The sequence below is a fragment of the Nannospalax galili genome, unplaced genomic scaffold (genome assembly GCF_000622305.1).
Source record: "Nannospalax galili isolate Female #2095 unplaced genomic scaffold, S.galili_v1.0 scaffold788, whole genome shotgun sequence".
Taxonomy (NCBI): Eukaryota; Metazoa; Chordata; class Mammalia; order Rodentia; family Spalacidae; genus Nannospalax; species Nannospalax galili.
Genome location: NW_008359996.1, coordinates 2,120,965 through 2,146,101, shown reverse-complemented (window position 1 = coordinate 2,146,101; position 25,137 = coordinate 2,120,965). Strand labels below are relative to the sequence as shown.

The following is a 25,137-nucleotide window of genomic DNA, read 5'->3' as shown; positions in this document are numbered from 1 at the left end:
AGGCGGCGCGCAAGCGCCCTGGGCGAGAAGGGGGCGGGGCTGCGAGACCCCTGTGCTCAGGCGCTGTGGGGCCTGCGCATGCGTCCTCCGTTCCCGACCTGGGTGGGAAGTCCGCACCAGGTGGGCAACCTACCCTCCCAGAGTGCCGGCCCCAAACACCTGCCCTTTTTGGTACTTGCTCGAAAACGTGCTTATTTACTTGTTTTGGGGGACGTGTCTTGCGCCGAAGTCCAAGCCGGTCTTGAACTCGCAATCCTCCTGCCCCCATCCTCCTAAGAGCTGAGACCACTGGCATGAGCCACCACACTCGGCCTAAAACTGCCCTTATATTTTTCCCATTTATTATTTACTGTAATTATATGTGTACGAGAGTTTTGCCTGCATGTAAGTGAAACCTTGTGTGAATTCGCTTATTTTTTTATTTTTTGTTATTTTGAGGCAGGGTCTCACTGTGTATCCCTGACTGGTTTGGAACTCGCTAGTAGCCCAGGTTGGCCTGGAACTCGAGTTCCAGCTGCTGCCTTCTGAGTGCTGGGGTTCAAGGCGTGTGTCACCATGTCCGGGGTAAAGCTACCGTCTTAACAAAATAACTCCATCAGCGTCCTCCGGTTATTGTCTGTCTGCTCTTGTAAGCAGCCGAGAGCTTCAACCTGTTAGGAGTTCGGCCCTCTCCACCGAGGCCCTGTCTTCTGTCAGTCACAGGAACAGCTCTGCCAAAGCCACCAGTGACTTCTAAGAGGTTGCCAGGTTCAGTGGTAAGTTAGTTCTCAGTCCCCAGCAGGATTTGTTGCTGTTGATCCCCAAGCTTCTATTTTGTTTTAAGATAGGGTCTTGCTCTGTAGCCCAGGCTATCCTTAAACTTGAGATTCTCCTGCCTCCCCTCCGAATGCTGAGATTACAGGCATGTAGCCAACTCCACAAGGCTGATCACCACCTGTTCTTGAAGCATCTTCATTTGGCTTGGTAACCATCCTCTTTTCCTTACCTTGATTCTTTCTGGCCTAATAATTATTGTTCCATTTCTTTACCTTTAATGGTTGTTCCAGCCCAATACCCTAGATCTTGTCTCTGTTCATTCCCTGGGCAACATCTGTTTCACACTTTAAATGTCATTTGTTCTGTGGGTTTTTGTCTTTTTGAGACAGGGTCTCCCTGTAGCCCCAGCTGTCCCGGAACTCACTATGTAGACCAGGCTGGCCTTGAACTCACAAAGATCCGCCTGCCTCTGCCTCCCAAGTGCTGGATTAAAGGTGTGCGCCACCATGCCCGGCTAGGATTTGTTTTTTTTAATGGAGGTAGTATGTGTGTGCATGCACATCATAGCACTCTTGTGGAGGTCAGGAGAACTTTTGGTTTTATGTGTATGACTATATGGCCTGCATGTGCCATACAGTGCACTTGTGCCATGCCATGCTGAAGGAGTCAGAAGAGAGTGTTGGATCCCCTGGAACTGGAGTTACAGATGGTTGTTAGCAGCCATGTGGGTGTTGGGAACTGTCTTCTGCAAGAGCAGCCAGTGCTCTTAACCACTGAGCCATCTCTACAGCCTTCTGCCTCTTTTTTTCTCTTGTTCTCAAGCTTGAGAACAATTTTATTAGTATTTAAAGACTTACAGGGTGGCAAGCTATACATCTTCGTAGCTTCCCAGTGCAGAAAGATGGAAAAGAGAATGAAAAGTCTTTGGTGTTTGAGTTAAGCCGGCATGGAGGTCTGCCATATGGTGGACAACAGCCAGATGGTGGGGAGGGGAACTTTAGAGGAAGAATAAAGCCCAAAATGTTGGGGAAAACATTCTTAGTAAAGAGAACTGGGCATACTGGCACACACCTTTAATCCAGCACTCCAAAGGCAGAGGCAGACAATCTCTGTGAGTTCAAGGCCAGCCTGGGCTCCAGACTGCCTCAAAATCTATAAAAGCATGGTGCTGAAGGGCTGCCTCAGCAGTTAAGAGCACTGGCTGGTCTTTCAGAGGACCTGGGTTGATCTCTAAAGAGGACAGGTGACTCATCAAAGTTATAGGACATTTCGAGGGATGTGCCATAGCCCCTGGAACTTGTTTGACCTTGGAGGGCCAGGAACAAAAATTTGTCCCTTTTTAAAGTTGGGAGAGCGGGGCTGTTAAAACCTGTCTTCCTCTTTAGAGATCAAAGGGGAAGCCTGCTGTGTTGGCCAAACAGTGGAGAAAAGTCTGCTTCTCTTGACTTCAAAGACCAAGGTGCTTATTAGCTAGGTTCCCTTTTCTCAGGAGCATGAGAAGTCCTTGGAATCCTGTTGGTGAGGGGGTAGGGCTATCTGAACCTTAACAACTGTATGTAATTCCAGTTCCAGGAGATCTGATGCCTCCTCCTGGCCTCTATGGGCATTACAGATATGGATGCACTTACATACCTGGAGGCAAAATACTCATACACATAAAATAAAAATTTAAAAAAATAAAAGTTTATATGCAGAGCGTTGGGACTTTCCAAAAGTTTTGATTGCCCTTGACATGAGGGTAAATGGAGGGGCCTGTGGCAATCAGATTCCACCACCACCAGTCATTTTTTGTTTGTGAGCAACTTTGAACTTTTCCCCTAGTTGTTTGCCTTTTTTTGAGCCAGTGTTTTCCTGCAGCTCCAGCTGTCCTTGAACTCGCTATGTAGACCAGGCTGTCCTCCATCTCACAGAGATCTGCTTGCCTCCCAAGTGCTGGAATCAAAAGGTGTGTGCCACCATGCCTGGCCCCGGTTTACTTTATAGTCTCATTGTCCCTGTGTGCCATGATATGGAAATGGTTGACAAGCCCTACTGTAGAAGTGTTCATTTTGACAACTGCCATAGGATTTTTTTGACAACTGCCATAGGATTTGGATCCTGAAAGATGAGTAAATTAGAACCAGAGAGGAAGAAGAGAAGGATTAGAGGCACTTCTGGCAGGTAGCACAAACACAGGAAGGTCTGTGCTTGTTTGGGATGGGATAGTCACTCCATGACTTTTTCCTAGTGACAATAGAAGAGGGCTGCTGCCATAGTTTTAGTGCCTGCAGTGTTTCTGAGCCACATTACAGCGATGTTTAAAAAAAATACACCCTTGCCTGGCCAGGCACGGTGGCATATGCCTTTTAATTCCAGCACTTGAGAGGCAGAGGTGGATCTCTGAGACCGAGGCCAGCTTGGTCTACATAGTGTGTTCAAGGCCAGCTGGGGCTACAGGGAGACCCTGTCTCAAAAAAACGTTATTGAATATGTCAATTGTGTTGTAATGATATGCTTCTTCTAAGTATGTTGTTATTAAATAAATCAATAAATAAATAAATAAATAAATAAATAAATAAATAAATAAATAAAGATAGCCTGACTCTTAGCTCTGTGTTAATGCAAAGAGTGGACCTAAACTGCTGAGAACCCATTCCTTCAGATCTCTCTGAGAACTGTGCTCTCAAGCAAGGGTTTTGCCCATTCTTTATTGTAACACTATCTCCAGGATGAAATGGGGAAGTAAAATTCAACACCCCCTCTTATCAGAGACCCTTACCCTTTCTGATCCCTAGACATAGACCAACACACACAGGTCCATGCACATGGGCACACACATGTACACAATTGTAAACAGATATGAATTTCTCTCATTGTCCACGCACATGGGCACACACATGTACACAATTGTAAACAGATATGAATTTCTCTCATTGTTTTCAATGAGATAAATGCACTGTTTGCAGCACTTTGATGCTTTGATATGTTAAGACATGTATACTCACTTCCAAACACTTATCTTGTATGGAGAGCATGGAAGGGTATTGAAGGATCAGTGCTATATGCCCAGGTCACAGGTGAGCATGTGGCTCAGTGAGCTTGTTTACAATTAGAAGCAAGTTTAAGATAACAAAAGTCATTCCTATAAGTGCCAACTTTCTGAAGCTGGGAGTGGGGACTGTGATAAATCAGAGACCTTTTTTTATGTGTATGCGTGTATTGCCTGCATGTAGGTAAGTGCACCCGTGTCATGCAGTGCCCAAGGAGGTCAGAAGAGGCTGTCGGATCCCCTGGGACTGGAGTTACAGACAGTTGTTAGCTGCCATGTGGGTGCTGGGATTCGAACCCGGCTCTTCTGCAAGAACAGCCAGTGTTCTTAACCGCTGAGCCATCTCTCCAGCTCATTCATTTATTTTATTTTATGTGTAGTATTGTCTGCATGTATGTAAGCCCACCCATGTTGTGCAGTTACCCAGGTTGGATTTCCCTGGAACTGGAGTCACAAACAGCTGCCATGTGGGTGCTGGGAATTGAACCCAGGTCCTCTGCAAGAGCAGCTAGTGCTCCTAACTGCTGAGCCATCTCTCCAGCCCCCACAAAAATTCTTACATAGGTTTCTGAAAACTATTTTATTCATTTTTAAAAAATATTTTATTTATTATTTTTATTTTATGTGTATGAGTGTATTGCCTGCATGTATGTGAGTATATCCGTGTCATGCAATGCCACAGAGGTCAGAAGAGGGCATCAGATTCCCCTGGAACTGGAGTTAAGGACGGTTCATAGCTGCCATGTGGGTGCTGGGAATTGAACCCAGGTCATCTGCAAGAGCAGTCAGCTCTTAACCGCTGCGCCATCTCTCCAGCCCCTATTCATTATTTTTATTTTATGTGTATGAGTGTATTGTCTGCATGTGTGTAAGTGCACCCCTGTTGTGTAGTACCCATGGAGGTCAGAAGAGGGCATCAGATCCCCTGGAACTGGAGTTACAGATGGTTGTTAGCTACCATGTGGGTGCTGGGAACTGAAACCCGGTCCTCTGCAAGAGCAGCCAGTGCTCTTAACCACTGAGCCATTTCTCCAGCCCCCTTGTGTAGGTTTTAAAGTTGGATCATCTGTGTTGAAAAAATATTCAATTTCTGTCGGTAGGCTTTGTAATTACTGCCTATCAAGTTGAAGGTGGTCTGGTACATTGAACTAATTTGAGTTAGATGTTGATGATTCTAAGGGTCGTTTGAACCTTCAAGCCTAGGTTGAACCCTGGCTTTACTACTTACTACTTGTGAACCTTCACAAAGTAATTTATTTCTCCAGACTCAGTTTCCCACAAGTACTAAATGAGTAGTCCTTTGCATGATGATTAGCAGAGGAAGCTCCATGAAAGCAGTTAGCACTCGGTGGGCACTCATAAAGAATGGCTGCTACTATTTTTTTGTTTTTAGTTTTTCTAGGGAAACAGAACCAATAGGATATATAGAGGTACATAAAATAATGTGTTAGGATGGTTGAGTCCCAGAGTTGTGGAGTCTGAAAAGTCCTGTGATCTGCCGTCTACAAGGTAGAGGCTCAGAAAAACCTAAGCAGCTCCAGTCCAAAATCGAAAGCCTGAGAACTGACAGTTTGGATGATAGCCACTCTGGCATCATCTTCCGATCATTCCCAGAAATAATGTTTGTTTTTAGATACATTTTATTATTTTTACTTATGTGTATGTGCATGTGAGTGCAGGTGCCCACAGAGACCAGAGTGGCAGATCACCTGGTCTGCCAAGAGTTGGAATTTCAGGCCATTGGGAGTCACCTCTTACAGATGTTGGGAACCAAATTCGGATCTTCTGTAAGAGCAGTACACACTCTTCACTGCTGAGCCATCTCTCCAGCCCCAGAAATGTTTTATCAACTGTAGTACAGTTAGGTTGACACATAAAATTAACCATCGTGTTTTCCTATCTTTTGGGGGGGTAAGGAGGCTGCTGGGAGTCAAACTCTGGGTTTATGTATGCTGAGCCTGTGTTCTCCCATCCAGTGTACTGGAGATCCAGTATCTCTTCAACTGCCACAACCAGCGCAACGTTCCTGGTAATACTTTCAGTGTAAGTGTAGGGACCCAATGGTTAGTTGGCAGTTCACAGGAGCCCAAGTGCTTCTTCCATCATCTGCTTTCCTTTCAAACATGCCCAATTGGCTTGGAACTCAGAGGATGAGCATTCGTCCAGAATGTGTACCTTGCAACCAAACGTGGTTTTCCTGAGTTCCCAGGAAACTTGTGAACTTTGAGCAGCAGAGAACCATGCTTTCCCTTGCTAAACCTGCTTTCCCAGAGTCTTCCCTTTGGTTCAGTGGGGCCTTTTCCTCCTTTCTTTTTCCCACTCAGCAAGTAGCCTTTTCCCTGAAGCTCTCAAGACTTTAGCCATAGCCTGTGTGCTGATTGTTCTGAAACTTACTGTCCTAGTTTGTTCTTCATTGCTGTGACAAAACACTCTGACCAGTACCAACTTGGGGAGGAAAGGGTTTATTTGTCTTACATCTCCCAGGTCGCACGCAGTTCATCAGGGAGCCCAAGGTAGGAACTCAGGGCAGGAACCTGGAGGCAGGAACTGGAGCACAGGCCATGGGGGAACGCTGCTTACTGGCTTGCTCCCCTGGCCCCTGCTCAGCCTGCTTTCTTATGCAACATAGGCCCACCTGCTTAGGGGTGGCACGACCCACAGTGGGCTGGGCCCTCCCACATCACTCATCAAGGAGATGCCCTTCAGACATGGCCACAGGCCAGTCCAATAGAGGAAGTTCTCCAATTGAGGCTCCCTCAACTCAGGTGTGTCAAGTTGACACTAAAGCTATCCAGCACACTTACCCATTTCAATAAGGATTCACTCTAACTAGAGGTTTTTTGTTTTTTTGTGTTTTTTTTTTCTTTAAATTTATTCAATTTAAATTTGGGGTTTTGGGGAGGCAGGTCTTGCTGTTTAGCTACAGTTAGCCTTGAACTCCTGTTACTCCTGCCTTTGCCTCCTGTGTGCTGGGATTATAAGCATGCCATCATAGCTGTCTCTCTCTCTCCCTCCCCCTCCCCCTCTCTCCTCTTTCTCTCCTCTCCCTCCTCTCCTTGCTCCCCTTTGCCTCTCTCTTTCTTTCTCTCTCTCTCTCCCTCCCTCTCTCTCTCTCTTCCTGCTCTCCTGTATGTGAAATGAATAATATAGCTGTGGTGGTACGTCTCTAAGTCTCAGTTTGGAAGAAAAAGAAATTGCACTTCCTAAATATTAAAAATTCGTGCTTCAAAGGACTCCTTTAATCCCAGCTCTTGGGAGGCAGAGGCTGGTGAATCTCTGTGAGGCCAGCCTGGTCTACATAGTGAGTTCCAGTTCAGCTGTGGCTATAGGGAGACCCTGTCTCAAAAAAAAAAAAAAAAAAAAAAAAAGCCACAATTCAGTACTAAAAAGAGAAATAACTTAGAAATGGGCAAAAAAAGGGCATTTTGCCTAGGAAAGACAACAGAAATTTTCTCCAAGTCCGTGGATAGATGTACATTATCTTTAGCCATCAGAGACATGCAATTCAAGGGCAGGAGAAGTAGAGTGGTAGAGCATCTGCTTAGTATTGTGCAAGGCCCTGGGATCATCCCCAGTCACCCTGCACTGTAGGAGATAAGCATGACAATATGACACCACATTGGACTCACTAGGATGACTGCAGCAAGAAACGTAGTAGCATATTGGCACGGATGCAGATACACTGACTTTCACACATCTTCAGTGGAAATAATCTGGCAGTTCCTCTGCAAGCTAGATATAAATGGTTCAGTAATTCTACTCTTGAGTATATACCTGGAATATGAAAACATCTCTCACAACATAAAAGCTTGTGCAAGCTGTGTCCTTTGGTATATGCCATTATCCCATCTCCTTAAGTGGCTGAGGTAGGTGGATTACTTCAGTCCAAAAGATCTAGTCAGTCCTGGAAACATAGTCTGACCTTGACTTAGAACCAGACAGACTGAGTGTAGTGGTGTTTATCTATAATCCCAGCACTTGGGAGACTGGCAGAGGAATTGCAAGTTTAAGGCCATCCTTGCCTTATTGTCTGGTCTTTGCTGGGACTCTGTGCTTAACCCCTTGAGATGAACTCAGTAAAAAGACACAGTTTAAGTAATGGTTAGTAAAACAACAGTTTAGATAGTAAAGCTAGACAGAGTTCTCCAATGAGAGATTGGAATGGACTGCACCAAGGTAGGAGCATCACAGTGGGTTAGTATTTTATTTTATTTTTATTTTGTGAGTGTGTTTGTCTATATGTATGGAAGTGCACCATGTGGGTACAGTGCCCATGAAGGCCAGAAGAGGGCATTAGGTCCCCTGGAACTGAGTTATAGACAGTTACTAGCCATCATGTGGGTACTGAGAACCAAACCTGGGTCTTCTGCAAGAGCAGCAAATGCTCTAAACTGCTGAGCCACCTCTAGCCCCTGCTCTAACATTCTTTTTAACCTTATTTATTTATTTATTTATTTATTTATTTATTTTGGTCCTTTATTTTTGACATAGGGTCTCCCTGTAGCCCCAGCCAGCCTGGAACTTACTATGTAGACCAGGCTGGTCACCTCGAACTCACAGAGATCCACCTGCCTCTGCTGAGTGCTGGGATTAAAGGTGTGTGCCACCACACCACACAGATTGATTTTTTTTTTAATTTTTTTATTTTAAAACAGGATCTCCCTGTAGCCCCAGCTGGCCTAAAACTTGCTATGTAGATCAGGCTAGCCTTGAATGCACAGGGATCCTCCTGTTTCTACCTCTGCCTCTACCTCCAGGACTAAAGTCGTGTGCCACCCAGTCTAGTTTAACCCTAACATTTAATCCTGTCGTTACCATATCAATAGAAAGACTGTCTTTAAAAAAATAAGGACTGAGCCAGGCCCACTGTCTTTAATCCTAGCACACTCCAGAGGCAGAGGCAGGTGGATCTCTGTGAGTTCCAGGCCAGCCTGGTCTATGTAGTGAGTTCCAGACCATCTGGGTTACAGGGAGACCCTGTCTCAAAAAGACCAAAAAATAAGTAAATATAAATTAAAAAAATAGGGATTAGAGAGAGATGACACAATGGTTAAGAGCATGTACTGCTCTTCCAGAGGACCCAAGTTCAGGCCCCCCAGCACCCATATCAGGTGGCTCACAATAGCATGTAACTCCAACTCCAGGGAATCTGACACCCTCTTCTGGTCTCCACAGGCTCCCTCGTACAGGCAGCATGCATGCACAGGCTCACACACACACACACACACACACACACACACACACACACATATATATATACATATAAAATCTTTTTAGAATTTGGGGAGGGAGATAACTCAGATTAATGGCACTTCCTGCTCTTCCAGAGACCAGAGTTCAATGCCCAGCACCCACATCGGGTGGCTAACCAACTGCCTGTAACTCCAGTGCTAGGGGGTCCAACAACTCTGACCTCCTCAGGTACCTCAACTCATGAACACATACTACTCACCCCGCTCATATACATAATTTTAAAAATAAAATACCTAAAAAATTTTGTGCTTTTCATGGGTGCATTATGTAGCCACAACGTAGCCATAAACCAATTGTCCATTAGTTGAAGTAATATATAGAACATTATATATAAAAAGAGTGTTCAGCAATACAAAGAAATGAAGTAAAAAATAGATTTAGGCAAAACCTAAAAACAAAACAATGAACAGAAAGTAGATGAGTGTTTGCCCAGGGCCAAGCTAGTTGGGACTCTGCACCTAGATATGTAGTTCAGTGCTGTTTATTTTATTCAGAGTTGTGCAACTGTTTAAGATTTTTTTTTAATTTTTTAAATTTATTTTATGCATATGAATGTTTTGCCTGCATATAAGTGCACTCATGTTGTACAATGCCCACAGAGGCCAGAAGAGGGTGTCAGATCCCCTGGGACTGGAGTTAGGACAGTTGTTAGCTACCATGTAGGTACTGAGAATTGAACTTGGTCCTCTGCAAGAGCAGTCAGTACTCTTAACAACGGAGCCATCTCTCCAGCCCTAGTTGTGCAACTCTTGATATAATTCCATTACCTGGTAAAAAAGCCCTGTACCTGTTAGCATTCCTATCTGTTTTCATCCATTTCTTCCCTCATCAGTTTTTATGGATTTGCCTATTCTGGATATTTCTTTCTTTTAAAAAAAAATTTTTTTTTGGTGGGGCTGGAGAGATAGCTCAATAGTTAAGAGCACTGGCTACTCTTGGAGAAGACCCGGGTTTGAATCCCAGCATCCACATGATGGCTAACAACTGTTCATAACTCCAGTTCCAGGGAATCCAAGACCCTCTTTTATCCTCTGTGGGCATTGCACAACACAGGTATACTTACATACATGCAGGCAATACACTTATACACATAAAAATAAAAATAAATAAATCATTAAAAATAATAAAATAATACAGGGCAGTCTTGTCTACATAGCAAGTTCCAGGCCAGCTGGGGCAGCAGAGAGACCCTGTCTCAAAAAAGCAAAATAAGTAAAAAATACAAAATAAAATAAATCTGTTGTGACTGACTTTCACTTAATATAAGGTTTTCAAGATTCACCCATGTCAAAACAGGTCAGTATTTTTATGTTTTTAAGATGGTCTCTTTGTGGCTGGAGAGATGGCTCAGCAGTAAAGAACACTGGTTGTTCTTGCAGAAGACCTGGGTTCGAATCCCAGCACCCATAAGGCAGCTAACAACTGTCCGTAACTCCAGTCCCGGGGATCCAACAGCCTCTTCAGACCTCCATGGGCATTACACGACACAGGTGCATTTACCTACATGCAGGCAATACACGCATACACATAAATTAAAAAAAAAAAAAAGATGGTCTCTTTGTAACTACTATGTAGCTGAGGATGACATTGAACTCCAATCCTCCTGCCTCCATCTTCCAACGTGTTGGGATTATGAACATGAGCCACCATATTCACCTTCATTTCTTTCTTTTTTATTTTATTTTTGTTTGTTTTTGTTTTGTTTTTAAAACAGGCTCTCTCAATATTACAGCCCTAGTGGAACTTGCTATTTAGACCAGGCTGGCCTCAGTCTCACAGAGTTCTGCCTGCCTCTGCTTTCCAAGTGCTGGGATTGAGGCCTGGGCTTACACACCTGACATGGTCTCACTGTGTAGCCCATGCTGATCTAGAACTCAAATGCTTCTACCTCCACCTCCTAAGTGCGGGATGCAACATCATGCCCCATAGTACTTGATTTCTTTTTATTGTTGAGTAGTATTGCATTTATGAATCATATACTTATTTTGGTCTTTTTGAAACAGAGTCTCTCTGTAGCCCTATCTGGCCTGGAACCCACTATGTAGACCAGGCTGGCTTTGAACTCAGAAATCCACCTGCCTCTGCCTCCCAAGTGCTGGGATTGAAGGCATGCGCCACCACACCTGGCTTACACAGTTGCCTAGTCATGTGACATGTGATTGTCTTCCCTTGGTATGTGCTTGTCTCTGTCTTCTCTTAAGACACTAGTGGTACCAGATTAAGATGCTGTCCTCTTATATTTGCAAAGACCTTATTTCCAAACAAGGTCCCATTTACCAGCACCAAGGTTTAGGACTTCAACATGCCAGAGATATAGTTCAGCGACACAGCCAGTGACAGATTTCTCTTCTATTCTCTCACCAGATGCCCTCAACAGGTCCATACCATGGCCCTCGTCTCTGCTGATTCCCGCATTGCAGAACTTCTCACAGAGCTCCATCAATTGATCAAGCAAACCCAGGTAGAAAGAGAGGAACATGGGCTATGGTACTGAGCTGTGTGTCTGGGGTAAGGGTTGTGTCAAGAGAGACTGAACATGCAGGAACTAAGATAATGTAATGAAAGGGAGAAGAAGGGAGTTTTGAGTATAACTACCATTCCTCTTGGGTTTTCCATTAGGTACAAGATTTCAGGGCTCTTTGTAACAGCTATATTGAAAGACAGTTTACACACTATACAAGGCACCTGTTTAGAATATACAGTTTTCTTTTTTTTTTTTTGGTCTTTTTGAGACAGGGTCTCATAGCCCCAGCTGGCCTAGAACTCACTATGTATACCAGGCTGGTCTTGAACTCACAGAGATCCACCTGCCAGAACATTTTTATCATCAAAACAAAAATGTTCCATACCCATTAGCTATCACCCCCTTTTTCTCCTCATCCCCTCATTCTAAGTAAACAAGCATACTCTTACCAGGCAAGATATTCCAAGGATTTAGAGTTCACTCCCAGGGTCTGGTGAAAAGCCAAACCTGTATAAAATGAGTAAGGTTTAAATCACCCCGGCCTGCTGAGTTAACCTTGTGTTACATAGATTACCACCCTAGCCCATGGCTTAGGTCAAACACAGCAACCCTTTCTTTTTCCTTTCCTTTCCCCTCCCTCCTTCCCTCTTTCCCTCCCTGCCTCCCTCCCTTTCTCCCTTCCTTCATTTTCTTCTTTTTTTAAATATTTTACTATTTTTATTTTATGTATATGCATGTATTGCCTTTGTGTAGGTAAGTACACCCATGTCGTGCAATGCTGGTGGAGGATAGAAGAGGCTGTCAGATCCACTGGAACTGGAGTTAGGACAGTTGTTAGCTGCCATGTGGGTGCTGGGATTTGAACCCGGGTCTTCTGCAAGAACAACCAGTGTTCTTAACTGCTGAGCCATCTCTCCAGCCCCCTTTCTTCTTTTCTTTTGAGACAGGTTTCACTGTGTCGCTCTGGCTGACCTGGAACTCACTGTATAGACCAGACTGGCCTTCAATTAACAGAAATCTACCTGCCTCTGCCTCTGGAGTGCTGGGATCAAAATGTGCACCACCACACCCGGCCTATGAGATACTACATTTTCATATTTTTGTTCTAATTTGACTATTTGTCCCCCCAACCTGCCACTATTTATACCTTATGAAAATTTGTATAGAACATTTTAGCACCGAAAATAACTGATGTTTAGCTAATCTGGTTTCCTTGAGCCAATCATTTTCCATCAGCATTTTATACTAAGGAGGTTTATATTTTATTATCAGTACCGGTATCATATGCCTTGTTTACATAAGGTAGTTGAATCTTACCAACACTGCCAGTGTGATGTGCTGTACTGAGATGTGCAAAACTAGAGAAAGTAAAACTACAAGTTCTTGCCAGAGCCTTGGGACTAATGGATAGAATGGGATGAGAGTAGAGCGTAGTGGATCTTTAGAGAGGTGGAACTCTTCTGTGTGATACTGTAATGGAGGTACATGATTGGAGCATCTTTCAAAACCCAGAGGACTGTACAACACAGAGAACCTTAACATAAACAAGAGGCTTTAGTTAGTATCAGTATTGGTTCACTGTTTGTAACAAGCATACCATACCAATGTAAGATGTAAATAATGGGGGAGACTGCACAGAGCAGCGTTGCAGCAGATGTGTGGGACCTGTGCCCCTACTCAGTTTTAGTTTTTTTTGTTTGTTTTTTGTTTTATTTTGTTTGTTTTTTTATTTTGATTTGGTTTGGTTGGTTTGTTTTTTGAGACAGGGTCTCACTATGTAGCACTAGCTGGCCTGAAACTCACAGAGAGCCACCTGCCTCTGCCTCCAGAGTGCTGGGATTAAAAGTGTGCACCACAGTATTTTAGGGTTACCTCTTCAAAGGGGGGAATGTTGGAGGAGAGGGAGTGGGCATGGACTTGATCAAAACATCTTATATGCATGTATGAAATTCTCAATAAAGGTTTTGTAAAAGTTAAAAAAAAAAAAAAAGTGTGTACCACTACGTCCGGCTACTCAGTTTTTCTGTAAACTAAAAACCAAATCTAGTTCATTAAAGGCCAGATAAGATTCTGGAACCCCATTAGAGTTCCATCCGCATCAACAGCCTCAGTCTGTCATCCCATATGACAGGAATGTCTCTTCCATCCAGGCCCAACCCTGCTTAGCTTCCAAGATCAGGCCAGATCTGTCACATTCAGAGTGGTATAGCTCTACACTAAGCATGTCTCTCAAAGAAGGCCATTCACATCATTAAGCTTCTTTGTGACCATGTCAGCTTTCCAAAGCAGGAGTGGTCTTGGCAGGTCTCCACGTGTCTGGTGTAACTGAGCTAAGGGCACTGCTGTGCTCTTGCTGTGAGTCCTTTCAAGTCTTAGTATAATATTGAACTTCCTCATGTGACCCACTTTTCCATTTTATCTTGACTAAAGTTTATCTTTGTCTTTTTTTTTTAAGTTATTTGTTTTTATTTTATCTGTATGAGTGTTTTGCCTGCTTATATGTATGGGCCCTTCATGTGTGCCTGGTGCCCGTGAAGGTCAGAAGAGGGTATCGGATCCCCTGGAACTGGAGTCATGGACAATTGTTAGCCACCATGTGGGTGCTGGGAGCTGAAGCTGGGTCCTCTGCAAGAGCAACCATCCTCTTAACCACTGAGCCAGCTCTCTGGCCCTCCTCTCCTTTTGTCAGTGAATTTTACCCAAATTTTTCCACCTCTGGGAAAAATAAGATAGCTAATAGATAGCAGTTCCAGTCTAGCAAGTCCCTCTGGTTCATTTCCATTCATACAGGGCCAGGTGGTGCAGCAGAGAACAGTGGGCCCTCTCCTACAAGGCCCTGCAGCCATATGCACTATTTTCCCACTGTGCCAGATGGACTACTGGTACAACCAACCCCTCAGCATCTTTAAAAAATTCTCAGAAAAAAAGAAAATTTTAAAAAGCTGGGTGTGGTGGGGCATATCTTTAATTCCAGCACTGGAGGTAGTGGCAGATGGATCTCTGTGAATTCAAGGCCAGCCTGGTCTACATAGTGAGTTCCAGGCCAGCTGGGGCTACAGGGAGACCCTGTCTCAAAAAGACCAAAAAAAAAAAAATTCTCAGGGGCTGGAGAGAGGGTACACATACACACATCTAGACATACACTCATACACATAAAGTAAAATTAAATCTTTACAAATTAAAAATCTCCCAGAAATGTGAGAAGATATAGACTGACTTTCTCACAGAGGGGTTATCATACGTCCAGCACTCACAGTTACAGCCCAGATTCCAGCACCACTATGCAGGCAGAGTTGCATGAGCATCCCTGGGTGTGTTGGTCACTGATGTACATGTTACCTTACAGTCTGTTGATTCATCGGCCTGTACCACCAGTCTTGATTACTGTAGCTTTGTAACAAGTGTTGGGAAAGGTAAACCTGATCTTTTAATTTTTTTTTTCAAGATTAGACTAGTGTAGGTCCCTTGAATTCCCAAGTGAATTTTAAGATGAACTTGTCACTTTCTAATGAACTTGTCAATTTCTGAGAAGGTAGCTAGGATTTAGATGGGGATTCTGAAGAGCATTATTATTATTATTTATTTGGTCTTTTTCTCCCTGTAGCCCCAGCTGGCCTGGAACTCCCTATGTAGACCACGCTGGCCTTGAACTCACAGAGATCTCCAGCCTCTGTGATGAGTGCTGGGACTAAAGGTGTGCACCACCATTCCTGGTGCCACCATGCCCTGCTACATATGGCTTAGTTTTAATAACTTTGTAGAGATTTTGCAGTAGTCTGGAAAAATATTTGTCTTGAACATGTCCTAAATTTGAGCATATGGGTCAGGGCCTCTGGGTGCCATAGTAAGGTGAAGGTCTGCCTCCTATCCTGTTGACCTCATCTTTATAGGAAGAGCGTTCGAGGAGTGAGCACAACTTAGTGAATATCCAGAAGACGCACGAGCGAATGCAGACAGAGAACAAGAGTGAGTAACTGTGGGCAGTATAGAAAGAAGACGGGAAGGGGGTGAGAGCCTGGGAAAGGGGTATGTGCCTGGGGGCAGGGCCCTTACTGTTTTCAAAGGGAATTTCTGCACATACCTGCACATATTCTAAATTGTTGCTTAGAGACATTGCTCCTTTAGGCTGAATGACCTAAAGTCACTGGGAATGGTGACCTACTGCACTAAAAGAGGTCAGAATCCCTCCACTCAGGACTGAAAGGCAGTCCTGTATGCAGGGAAACTTACCCTTACAGTTTTTAGGCCCCAGTCACCTGGGGTTTTCTGGTGTAGAGTTTCCATCCCAGGTTGCTTCAACCTGTGCTGCAGGGCCTTTGGTCACCCGCCTTTTCTAATACTTTCTTGGTTTTGGTCTTTTTGAGACAGGGTCTCCTTGTAGCCCCAGGGTCTCCTTGAAACTCGATATGTAGACCAGGCTAGCCTTGAACTCACAGAGATCCACCCACCTCTGCTGGGACTAAAGGCGTGTGCCACCATGCCCAGCTTTTTTGGTACTTTCTAACTCTGAGTAGTAGCTTTGGAAGTTGTGTGCTTCTGCTTGGTTTTCTGCCCCTGTTGGAAAGGTTAGAAAGTGCTTTTCTAGTATGGTGTAGCATCTGTACCATATGGAAATGTGATCCTGTTGAACAGGGAGGCATCTTGAATGGGCGAGGGGTGTGCACATATATATGTAGAGGGCAGAGGACAACCTCAAGTGTTCCTGGGGCACCATATATGGTTTTCTTTTTAAATTTTTTTCCAGAGCCAGGCATGGTGGTGCTCGCCTTTAATCCCAGTACTCGGGAGGCAGAGGCAGGTGGATCTCTGTGAGTTCGAGGCCAGTCTGTCTCCATTAGCGACTCCAGGCCAGCTGTGGCTACAGGGAGATCTTCCAGAACCTTCCAAATAGGCAAGATTGGCTGGCCAGGCTTCCCAATCACTGGCCTTGCTTATATTTCACTTGAGTTTTAGGGGTTGAATTGGTTTCCCGTGCTTGCAGGGCAAGCACTTCACCTGCTGAGCCGTCTCCCCAGCCCTCTAGGAGCACTTCTGAACTCAAAGCCCACGCTCCAGGCCCTGGCCTCCTAGCCTCTTCAGGCTGATTATGGTGCCCTAAAATCTCAGCCACATGCTGTCACCTTCCCTTGTTCAAGCCTCCTTATCCCTGTATTTGCAGTTTCTCCTTATTTCCGGACAAAGCTGCGTGGCCTCTATACAACCGCCAAGGCTGATGCGGAGGCTGAGTGCAAGTGAGTACTGTCCACGGGACTGCTGGTCTGCTTTCCCTGGCTGAAATGCTGGACTTCAGGTACCTGCAGACCACTGTCCCAACCTGCCTTCCCTCTACGAAGGGTCCTGCTGCCCAGCTTCCCCACAGCTTGCACCTTCCCAAGATCTTCCTCCTTTGCCCAGGCTTCCCTTTTAGCTCGCTGCTTTACAGATGGTAGCAAGGCAGGTCCCAGCATACCATTTTGTAGTGACATGACCTGGCAATCAGTTCAGATGAAACTCAGTTGCCTCTGTACCAGACTATGAATGGGATAATGTGGAGAAAGTGGCAGATGTTCTACACACTGTTCTGACCCTCCCCTGCAGTTGGTACTGCATTGTCTATTGCGGCCCAGTAACTCTAACAGCAACCACTGCATGGCACTGCTGTGCTACTGGTGCCATTCTACATGCTTTTTGTTTGTTTTTTGTTTTTGTTTTTATTTGTGTTTGTTTTTGTTTTGAGACAGGGTCTCCCTGTAGCCCCAGCTGGCCTGGAACTCACTATGTAGACCAGGCTGGTCTTGAATTCACAGAGAGTGGCCTGCCTCTGCCTCCCAAATGCTGGGATTAAAGGCATGGTGTATGTATATGTTTGTGTAGTGTATACATGTATTCATGTGTGTAAACACACGTGAATGTGCATGCACATGGGCAAGTGTGCATGCAGAAGTCAGAGGTCTTCCTTGGTCATTCTCCACCTTTGTCTTTGAGATAGGGTCTCTCACTGAACTTAGAGCTCCTAAATTTGGCTAGGCTGGTTGGCCATTGAGCTCAGGGATCCACCTGTCTCTGCCCTTCCTAGTGCTGGGGTTACAGCACTCACCACCATTGCTGGCTTATACATGAGTGCCAGGAATCCAAACTCAGATCCTCATGCTTACACAACAGGCCCTTTACTGATGGAGTCATCTCCCCAGCCCCTCCTTTTTGTTTGTTTGTTTGAGGCAAGACTAGGGCAGGCTGACCTGGAACTCATTGTGTAGCCGAAAATGGCCTTGAAGTCATAGCAGTTCTACCAAACCTTCCAAGTGCTGGGATTACATGAGCCAACACACCCATTTTATTTATTTTTGGTCTTTTGAGATAGTCTCCCTGTATCCCCAGCTGACCTGGAACTCGTTATATAGACCAGGCTGGCCTTGAACTCCCAGAGATCCACCTGTCTCTGCCTCCCGAATACTGGGATTAAAGGCTGTACCACCATGCCTGACTTATTTCTATTTTGTTTTACGTGTATGAGTATATTGCCTGCAGATAAATAAGTGCAAGTGCATCCGTGTTGTGCAATGCCTATGGAGGTCAGAAGAGGGCATTGGATCCCCTGGAACTGGAGTTACAAATGGCTGTTAGTTACCATGTGGGTTCTAGGATTCAAACTCAGGTCTTCTGCAAGAACAGCCAGTGCTCTTAACTGCTGAGCCATCTCTCTAGCCCCCAGGATCTTGCCACACAGACCTGGTTTGAGGAAACCATGCCAGGAAGCCTATGCTGAGGGCCTTACCAAGTTCTTTTCTCCCATCCCTAGCATCCTCCGCAAGGCCCTGGATAAGATTGCTGAGATCAAGTCTCTGTTGGAAGAGAGGCGGATTGGTGAGTGGGAGGGAATGCAGGGCATTTCTTGACCAGGCAGGGTGGGGGTTTCAGGGGCAGCTGCCATGGCCCCTGGCAGGGGAGCTTGGTGCACAGCTTGGTGAGGTTACTCCATAGGGTTGTCTCACAAACTCAGGCAGGTTTTACCTGCTTCTCTGCCTAGACCCAGGTAATTCTGCTCACTCCTCGCACTACCCAGAGCTGGTTGACTTTCTGTGTTCTGCCACAGTGCTGTGGTGCTCACAGCGCTGCTCTTCATATCCATATGCCAGCCATACACCTGGAGCTGGCTCAGCACCCTGCCTTCCAGATACTCAGGCACCATTGTCTTGGTTTCCTTACCTCTCTTGCCCGGGAGGCAGCTTCTCACCCCTTAGTGACCCATGCATTGGGAGGCAGAGGCAGGCGGACCTCTGTGAGTTCTAGGCTAGCTTGGTCTACATAGCAAGTACCAGGCCAGCTGGGCTACAGGGAGACCCTGTCTCAAAATGACCAAAAAAAAAAAAAAAAGAAAAGAAAAGGACTATGATGAGCCATGGCCGAGGAGGCCAAGGATCCACACTGGATAATTTGTTTAACTTTTACTAGAATTGTATATATTAGTAGAAAGGAGGTACACATAAGTATCCTGTTCCAGGGCATTTTCACTGAGTAGCACACCTGTCCAGCATCCCATCAGGAAACAGAATGTGACCTGTACCCTGGAGCCTCTTTTGCTCCTCTTTAGCTGCTCCCCATGAGGGTACCCTCCATCCTAAGAGCTTGGCCAGTCCCCTTAGACATCAATTAGAAGGGGCTTGGATGGGTTTGGGTCCCTGGTGTGAAGTAGGAAGGGAGGTTGTCTGCTAAGTGCCAGCTCAGAGCAGGAGCTGGATATGGGCTGGGTATGGCACCATCCACAGGGCCTCAGGGTTTCACTTGCTTCCCACAGCGGCCAAGATCGCAGGCCTCTACAATGACTCGGAGCCCCCACGGAAGACCATGCGCAGGGGGGTGCTGATGACGCTGCTGCAGCAGTCAGCCATGACCCTGCCCCTTTGGATCGGGAAGCCTGGTGACAAGTGAGGGCACGAACCAGTCAGGGAGGGCTGCTGTCAAGGAGCCGGACTAACAGGCCTTCCTCTCACAGGCCCCCACCTCTCTGTGGAGCCATTCCAGCCTCAGGGGACTATGTGGCCAAACCTGGAGACAAGGTGGCTGCCCGAGTAAAGGCTGTGGATGGGGATGAGCAGTGGATCTTGGCCGAAGTAGTCAGCTACAGCCATGCCACCAACAAGTGAGTGTATATCTTGGCCATGCATCCTCACCACATCAGCTTCCACAGCATGGGTGCTGGGTGGTGCTGGGGGCACCAAGCTACTCCAGCCACTTCCCATCTCTCCTCTTGTCCTCACTCCTGTACAGTGTTTTTCCTTTTGTTCACTCACAGGTATGAGGTAGATGACATTGATGAAGAAGGCAAAGAGTGAGTGTCCAGGTGGGGAGTGGGGAATGGGGCAGTGACCAGGCTTCTCCAAGGAGCCTTCCCTGATCATGGCCTGTATTCCTTTCCCCCAGGAGACATACCCTGAGCCGGCGTCGCATTATCCCACTGCCCCAGTGGAAGGCAAACCCTGAGACAGACCCCGAGGCCTTGTTCCAGAAGGAACAGCTGGTACTAGCCCTGTATCCACAAACCACCTGCTTCTACCGTGCCCTGATCCACACACCCCCACAGCGGGTAAGGAGCCACCATGGAAAGGCCTTTCAGGACCCCAGGACCTTTTGTCTCCATCTTTCTTCAGGATACCTGCCCTCTGCTCCCTTGCTTGTCCTTCATCTCCTAAACACAGGCTTCCCTAGTGGCATCTGACCCCTGACCCCAGAGTGCCCTCTTCCCCAGGGCAGGAGAGACAGGGAGGCCTGTCTAGGACTCAGGGCTACCCTGGCCTAGGACCCTCTGACCACTCCTCCCATGTGCATTCTACAGCCCCAAGATGACTATTCAGTCCTGTTTGAAGACACCTCCTATGCAGATGGCTACTCCCCTCCCCTCAATGTGGCCCAGAGGTACGTGGTGGCTTGTAAGGAGCCCAAGAAAAAGTGAAGCTGGCTGGCAGGCTTGAGTCTGCTACTGCTGTCCTCATGGGAGAAGGCAGCGAAGGAATTCCTATGATCAAATAAATGTTTTTCCCTCTCGGCTCATCTCCTAGGCCTTACTGTTTCAGACCCACCTGCCCTCCATCAGGCATGTGGGGATCAGAGGCCTTAGTAGAGGCAGGGCCTGGTTGGCTTCCAGTTGTATTTAGTCTTCCAGGTAAAATACATTTATCTCTTGTTCTTACATATGTGGATGTCCTTTTGTTTGTGTGTTTGTTCAGTGCCGGGGATCACCTGCATTCTTGAGACATACTGAGAAAGCCCCCTACCCTCAGCTATGTCCCTAGCCCTTATTTGCTATTTTAGCTCAACTTCCTTCTAGGCATACAAAAGTCTGTGGGTTTAAAACATCACACTTTATTCTTGCGGTCATGGTGGGTTGATGTATCAACTCCCCTTGATTCCCAATGCAGCCACATCAGCTTACAGCTCAAAATGGAAGCTGAGGTCACAGCCTGCCATCTTCTCAGCATAGTGTGCATCAAAGCACTTATTCTGGGCCACAGTGAAGATAGTTTTCCAGTCCCCAGTAATGCCTAGATAAGGGCAGAGAGAGGCTATGGAGTCTAGCCACAAGGTGGCCCTGGGCAGATTTTGGTGGCTATATCCAACTTCCTTCCCTTCCCCAAATAACCCAAATGCCTATTCAGGCTATGACCCACCTTTCCTCATGAAGGGGGAAACATTATGGTCCATGACAAAAGAGGGTATGGTGGTATAGTTAGTCATGGGGTTCTCCTTCATCTCCTTGAAAGATGTGTGCTGGACGATGAAATCCACTGTCTCCTCTGGCAGGGAGTGTCCCAAAAACTCCAGAATCTTCCTAATCTCCCTTTTGGGATTCTGGAGCACAGAGAAATCTTCAGTGGAGGTTTGGATGCTTACTGGGAGAAGATAGTGTGTCCGCCACTTCCACTAAGGAACTCTCAGACCTGGTGCCTTGACTCTGGGTCTCACCCTGGGGCAAAACAGATAGTGTCCTGCCTACCATCTTGGCACAAGCCCTGTGGGTGCCTTCTGGGAAAGGGAGGACAAGCTTTCACCTCTGATGTCCGGCTTCGTGCTTTTGGGGCAGGAAGAAGCAAGAACAGCAAATTACTGGATCAATAATGGCTGATGCACACACTGAGATAAGGGCCGTGCAGAGTCCTCTGCTGAGCTGTGCTGTGGTCCTGAGCCAGGATGGGGAGTGCAGATCTGGAGTGGGGCTGTGACAGGATAGGCTGGAAGGGTCTGGATGAGGCCTGACACAGAAAAGTGGTAACAGGCTGTCTCGCCTCCTTCATGTCCTCATAAAAAAGGTAGAGAACAGGGTGACTGTGGCTCAGCTCCCACCACTCCTTGACGTGCTAGTACCAGGACCCATAGGACACTGGGGAAGGGGAAGGGGAAGGGCACCAACACAGGCCTTAATGACAGCTCTAGCTGTGCCCCTCAGCTCCAGCCCCCTCCTTCTTGCAGAGTCAGATCCACCTTTCCCATCCATGAACTTTTCCAGGAAGCTGTCCCAGGTGCCAGGATCAGGATGGACCATAGCCATGTTGTAGAAATAATACTAGGAGACAGCCACATCCTTTGGATTGCGGGCAACATAGATCACCTGCAGAGGGCAGACAATCCCCAGCCCAGCATCATCACTTGGCACGCCCCACCCAGCCCTGGTTCTCTTGGGGTGTCAGGAGGAAATAGGTTTGGAGGCTGACTTATTGAGACCTCATGGTCTGGGTACCACTGAGCTGGGATTTGCACCCTCTAGTGCCAAAGTCCTGGCTGCTCCCTGAACTATATTTTATTTGATCCCCTTATTGTCACCACATCTGTATGTGAACACGGCTGGCTGGAGTCTGTAAGCACCTGAACTCTACTCCCTGGTTTGCATTGAAGAGTCTCATTTGTCATCTTAGCCCTTCCAGAGTAACAGGTGGGGGACCTCCATACTTAAGATGAGATGGCTTAAGGAAACCTCAGCAGAGCAGGCCCAAACAAGGATGACCCAGAAGCCCTCCCTGCCTTTCACCTTTACTTTTTTTTTAATTTTTATTAAACAGGTTCTCCCTAGTTCCAGCTCACTTGGAACTCACTACGTGGACCAGGCTGGCCTCGATCTCATAGAGATCTGTCTGCTTCTGCCTCCTGAGGGCTGTAGCTTCTTTGTTGTTTTTGGTCTGTTTTTGGTTTTTTGAGACAGGGTCAAATATGGCCCAGACTGTCCTTGAAATTTCTGTGTAGCAAAGGCTGGCCCTGAACTCCTGACCCTTCAGTCCCCTCAGTGTCAGAGGGTGCCACCACAGCCAGCTGCTGCTGCTTTTTCACCTTGACCTTCTGATCCAGCACACTCTTGTGGAGCAGGGACAGGGGCAAGTGTGTCTTGATGAGCCATGAACCTGGTATTTCTTCCAAAGACTCAAGACCTACAGTTGAACAGGGAACTTGGGTCGTGGACCTGTCTCCATCCGTTTTCTTGTCTCCAACAACCCCTTGCACATACCTGAGGGAATGCCTGGGCATCTGAACTCCAGGAAGGGCACTCGGTCATAGATGGGGGTCCCAAAACACTTATCTAGCTTGCCACCCTTGTAGATCATGTCTACTATCTCACTTATCCAGGTAGAGCCTGGCAAGGAGAGAACAAGAACTGGGCTCAGCCGGGCCATGCCTGACAGCATAGGGCCTACCGCCAATAGAGGAAGTCCCTGCTCACTTACCAGACTTGGGGTATGTGCTGATAAGTAGGTCATCAGGCAAGGCTGTAAAGTTCTGCAGCTGTCCAATACCCTCTGAAAAGAACTTGATAAGCGGGACCCCTTTCACAGACACTAGTGGCAGCCGTATGACATCCAGATTCGGCTCCATGTTGCTACATTGAGGACAGAGTACAGCTCACTTCTAAAATGCTCAGAGCACCATGTGCTGAGGCTTTAGGCTTTAGGCTTAGGATCAGGTGGCAGGAAGTAGATCTGGGCTCGAAGCAGGACTAACTCCAAGGAAAGGTCACCACTCTAGCTGCAGCTCTGCTCACCTGCAGAACTCTGCTTGTCCCTCATGCCCAGTCACAGCCCAGACCATTAAAGCATTCTCTGAGATAGAGCCAGTGTAGAGTGTTTGAAGCTCAGGAAGATTCCAGCATGCACTTCAGAAAGCTTTGGACACCAGGTCTCTGTCTTACTGTTTTCCTCCTGCAGCTGCCAGCCAGTGGGCCCCTGTCCCATTTACTCTTCCCAAGCTCCCTGTTAACCTACAGAAATGTCCCAGGTCATCCAAACCTGGGGTCTCATTTGCTCAGCAAAGCTCCATTGTGGCTTCCAAATAAATATAACCAGTTTAGCTACTAAGCTTGTTGGAGAAATTGGGGGGAGGGTACAGAAACTTGCATTAGAATGAAAAGGACTCTGAAAACAGCTGAGAGGAGGCTACACTGCTCTTCTGAGATGGGGTGTGTATGGGGAAGAGCTGAGAGTAGAGGCATAGGAAGGGTTAGGCTGATCAAGAGCTGGCACTTGCAGAATGTTGGCGCCATAGCTGAGCACTCACCTAACTGCTGAGGATCTGAGCCTTGTGGCCTCCCTGGTGTACAGTGGTAGGGATAATCTTTATGTGGGTGCTGCAGTGTGAGGAATGCAGAGCGGGTCTTTGAACTGAAGGTTTTGTAGGTCCCAAGTGGGAGGGGGTAGAAACAGTGCTGGGACTGGCTGTTCTGAAAAAGAAAACAAGGGGTGGAGTGGGGTGGAACTGTGTTACGCTCTCTGCACATCAGCTGGAATGAAGCTCACACTAGTCTAAAAACCTAATGTGTGGATTTGGCCTATAGAAAACAAAAGGACCGAAACTAGGCAGTGGGCCCAAATGAAGGTTTTTTGGTTTGTGCTGTTTTTGCCTCCTTTCCTACTCACTAAGCCTCATCCCTGCAAGGTAGGTAAACAGCCTTTTCTAACTGACCCACTCAAGTAAAGAGAGGGAAGTGGAGGAGAAGACTGAGCTACTCACCTTCCTGCTGCCGCCAAGCCAGTCTTGAGGACATCCAGGGTTTAGGTCAGCACAACCACGGAAGTTTTGGGAACTTCTGGCTGACCTCAAGGATGATGGGAATGGGCAGAATGAAGGAACTGGAGGCGGAGGTGAGCTGGAAAGGCTGTTTGAGGCAATTCAGAATAGGAAGGAATGCTGGAGTGGAAGGTTCTGGAAGGTGCCCCTGCCCCATGGCTGCTGGGCCACCTCATGAGCACCATTCAGGAATGGTGAAGAACAGCTCTCATAAGACTTTTTCCCCCTCTGGATTTTCAAGGGGCTCAGTAAACAGGCAGGAAGAGGCTATGGCAGGGAGAGCCCTTAGCCCCAGAAGGGAAGGAACCTCTTGATAGATAAATTGAGTCAAATTGGGAGAAAGCACCAGGACATAGACAAGAACTCAGGCTGTGCTGAAACAGCTCTTGCAGCAATCAGATCTTGGGTCATAGGTGTAGGGTGTCTGTTTATCTTGTTTGCACACGGGCAGAGTGCTCATTGAGTCAGTTCCTGTATTTTCAGAGGGCTTGCAAAACCATGAGGCCCTGTTGCACTGGGGAGGGGTTTGCTGTAGATCTGAACCCTACCATTCCAGCCTTTTGTGTTATAGGAGGGGGTGCCATCATCATCTTGCTGCTTCCTGCTGAACATG

The 25,137-nt window shown here is 46.7% G+C and overlaps 2 protein-coding genes across 2 annotated transcripts; one reads left to right on the top strand and one right to left on the bottom strand.

The window, feature by feature from the left end:
* The first annotated feature begins 552 nt into the window (after positions 1-552).
* On the top strand, positions 553-20,522 carry Sgf29 (SAGA complex associated factor 29). Its single transcript, XM_008823929.2, has 10 exons — positions 553-755; positions 11,402-11,498; positions 15,392-15,467; positions 16,660-16,732; positions 18,280-18,344; positions 19,276-19,405; positions 19,474-19,620; positions 19,774-19,809; positions 19,902-20,064; positions 20,314-20,522. Exons 2-10 carry the CDS (start codon positions 11,424-11,426, stop codon positions 20,428-20,430), a joined length of 882 nt encoding a protein of 293 aa, XP_008822151.1. The 5' UTR covers positions 553-755; positions 11,402-11,423; the 3' UTR covers positions 20,431-20,522.
* Positions 20,523-20,818: 296 nt separating this feature from the next.
* LOC103726397 (sulfotransferase 1A1-like) lies at positions 20,819-24,901 on the bottom strand. The gene is made up of 7 exons (XM_029559070.1): positions 24,468-24,901; positions 24,015-24,177; positions 23,189-23,340; positions 22,914-23,097; positions 22,797-22,876; positions 21,146-21,367; positions 20,819-21,019 (listed from the first exon to the last, which is right to left on the bottom strand). Exons 3-7 carry the CDS (start codon positions 23,334-23,336, stop codon positions 20,907-20,909), a joined length of 747 nt encoding a protein of 248 aa, XP_029414930.1. The 5' UTR covers positions 23,337-23,340; positions 24,015-24,177; positions 24,468-24,901; the 3' UTR covers positions 20,819-20,906.
* Positions 24,902-25,137: the final 236 nt, after the last annotated feature.

Bases quoted from the DNA above. Each gene is read 5' to 3' on its own strand.
- LOC103726397 (XM_029559070.1), bottom strand. From the start codon at position 23,336: ATGGAGCCGAATCTGGATGTCATACGGCTGCCACTAGTGTCTGTGAAA. The intron at 23,098-23,188 runs GTAAGTGAGCAG...TCTCCTTGCCAG, and splicing joins CAGCACATACCCCAAGTCTG to GCTCTACCTGGATAAGTGAG. The intron at 22,877-22,913 runs GTTCCCTGTTCA...AGTCTTTGGAAG, and splicing joins GAGACAGGTCCACGACCCAA to AAATACCAGGTTCATGGCTC.
- Sgf29 (XM_008823929.2), top strand. From the start codon at position 11,424: ATGGCCCTCGTCTCTGCTGATTCCCGCATTGCAGAACTTCTCACAGAG. The intron at 15,468-16,659 runs GTGAGTAACTGT...CTGTATTTGCAG, and splicing joins AATGCAGACAGAGAACAAGA to TTTCTCCTTATTTCCGGACA. The intron at 16,733-18,279 runs GTGAGTACTGTC...TCCCATCCCTAG, and splicing joins GATGCGGAGGCTGAGTGCAA to CATCCTCCGCAAGGCCCTGG.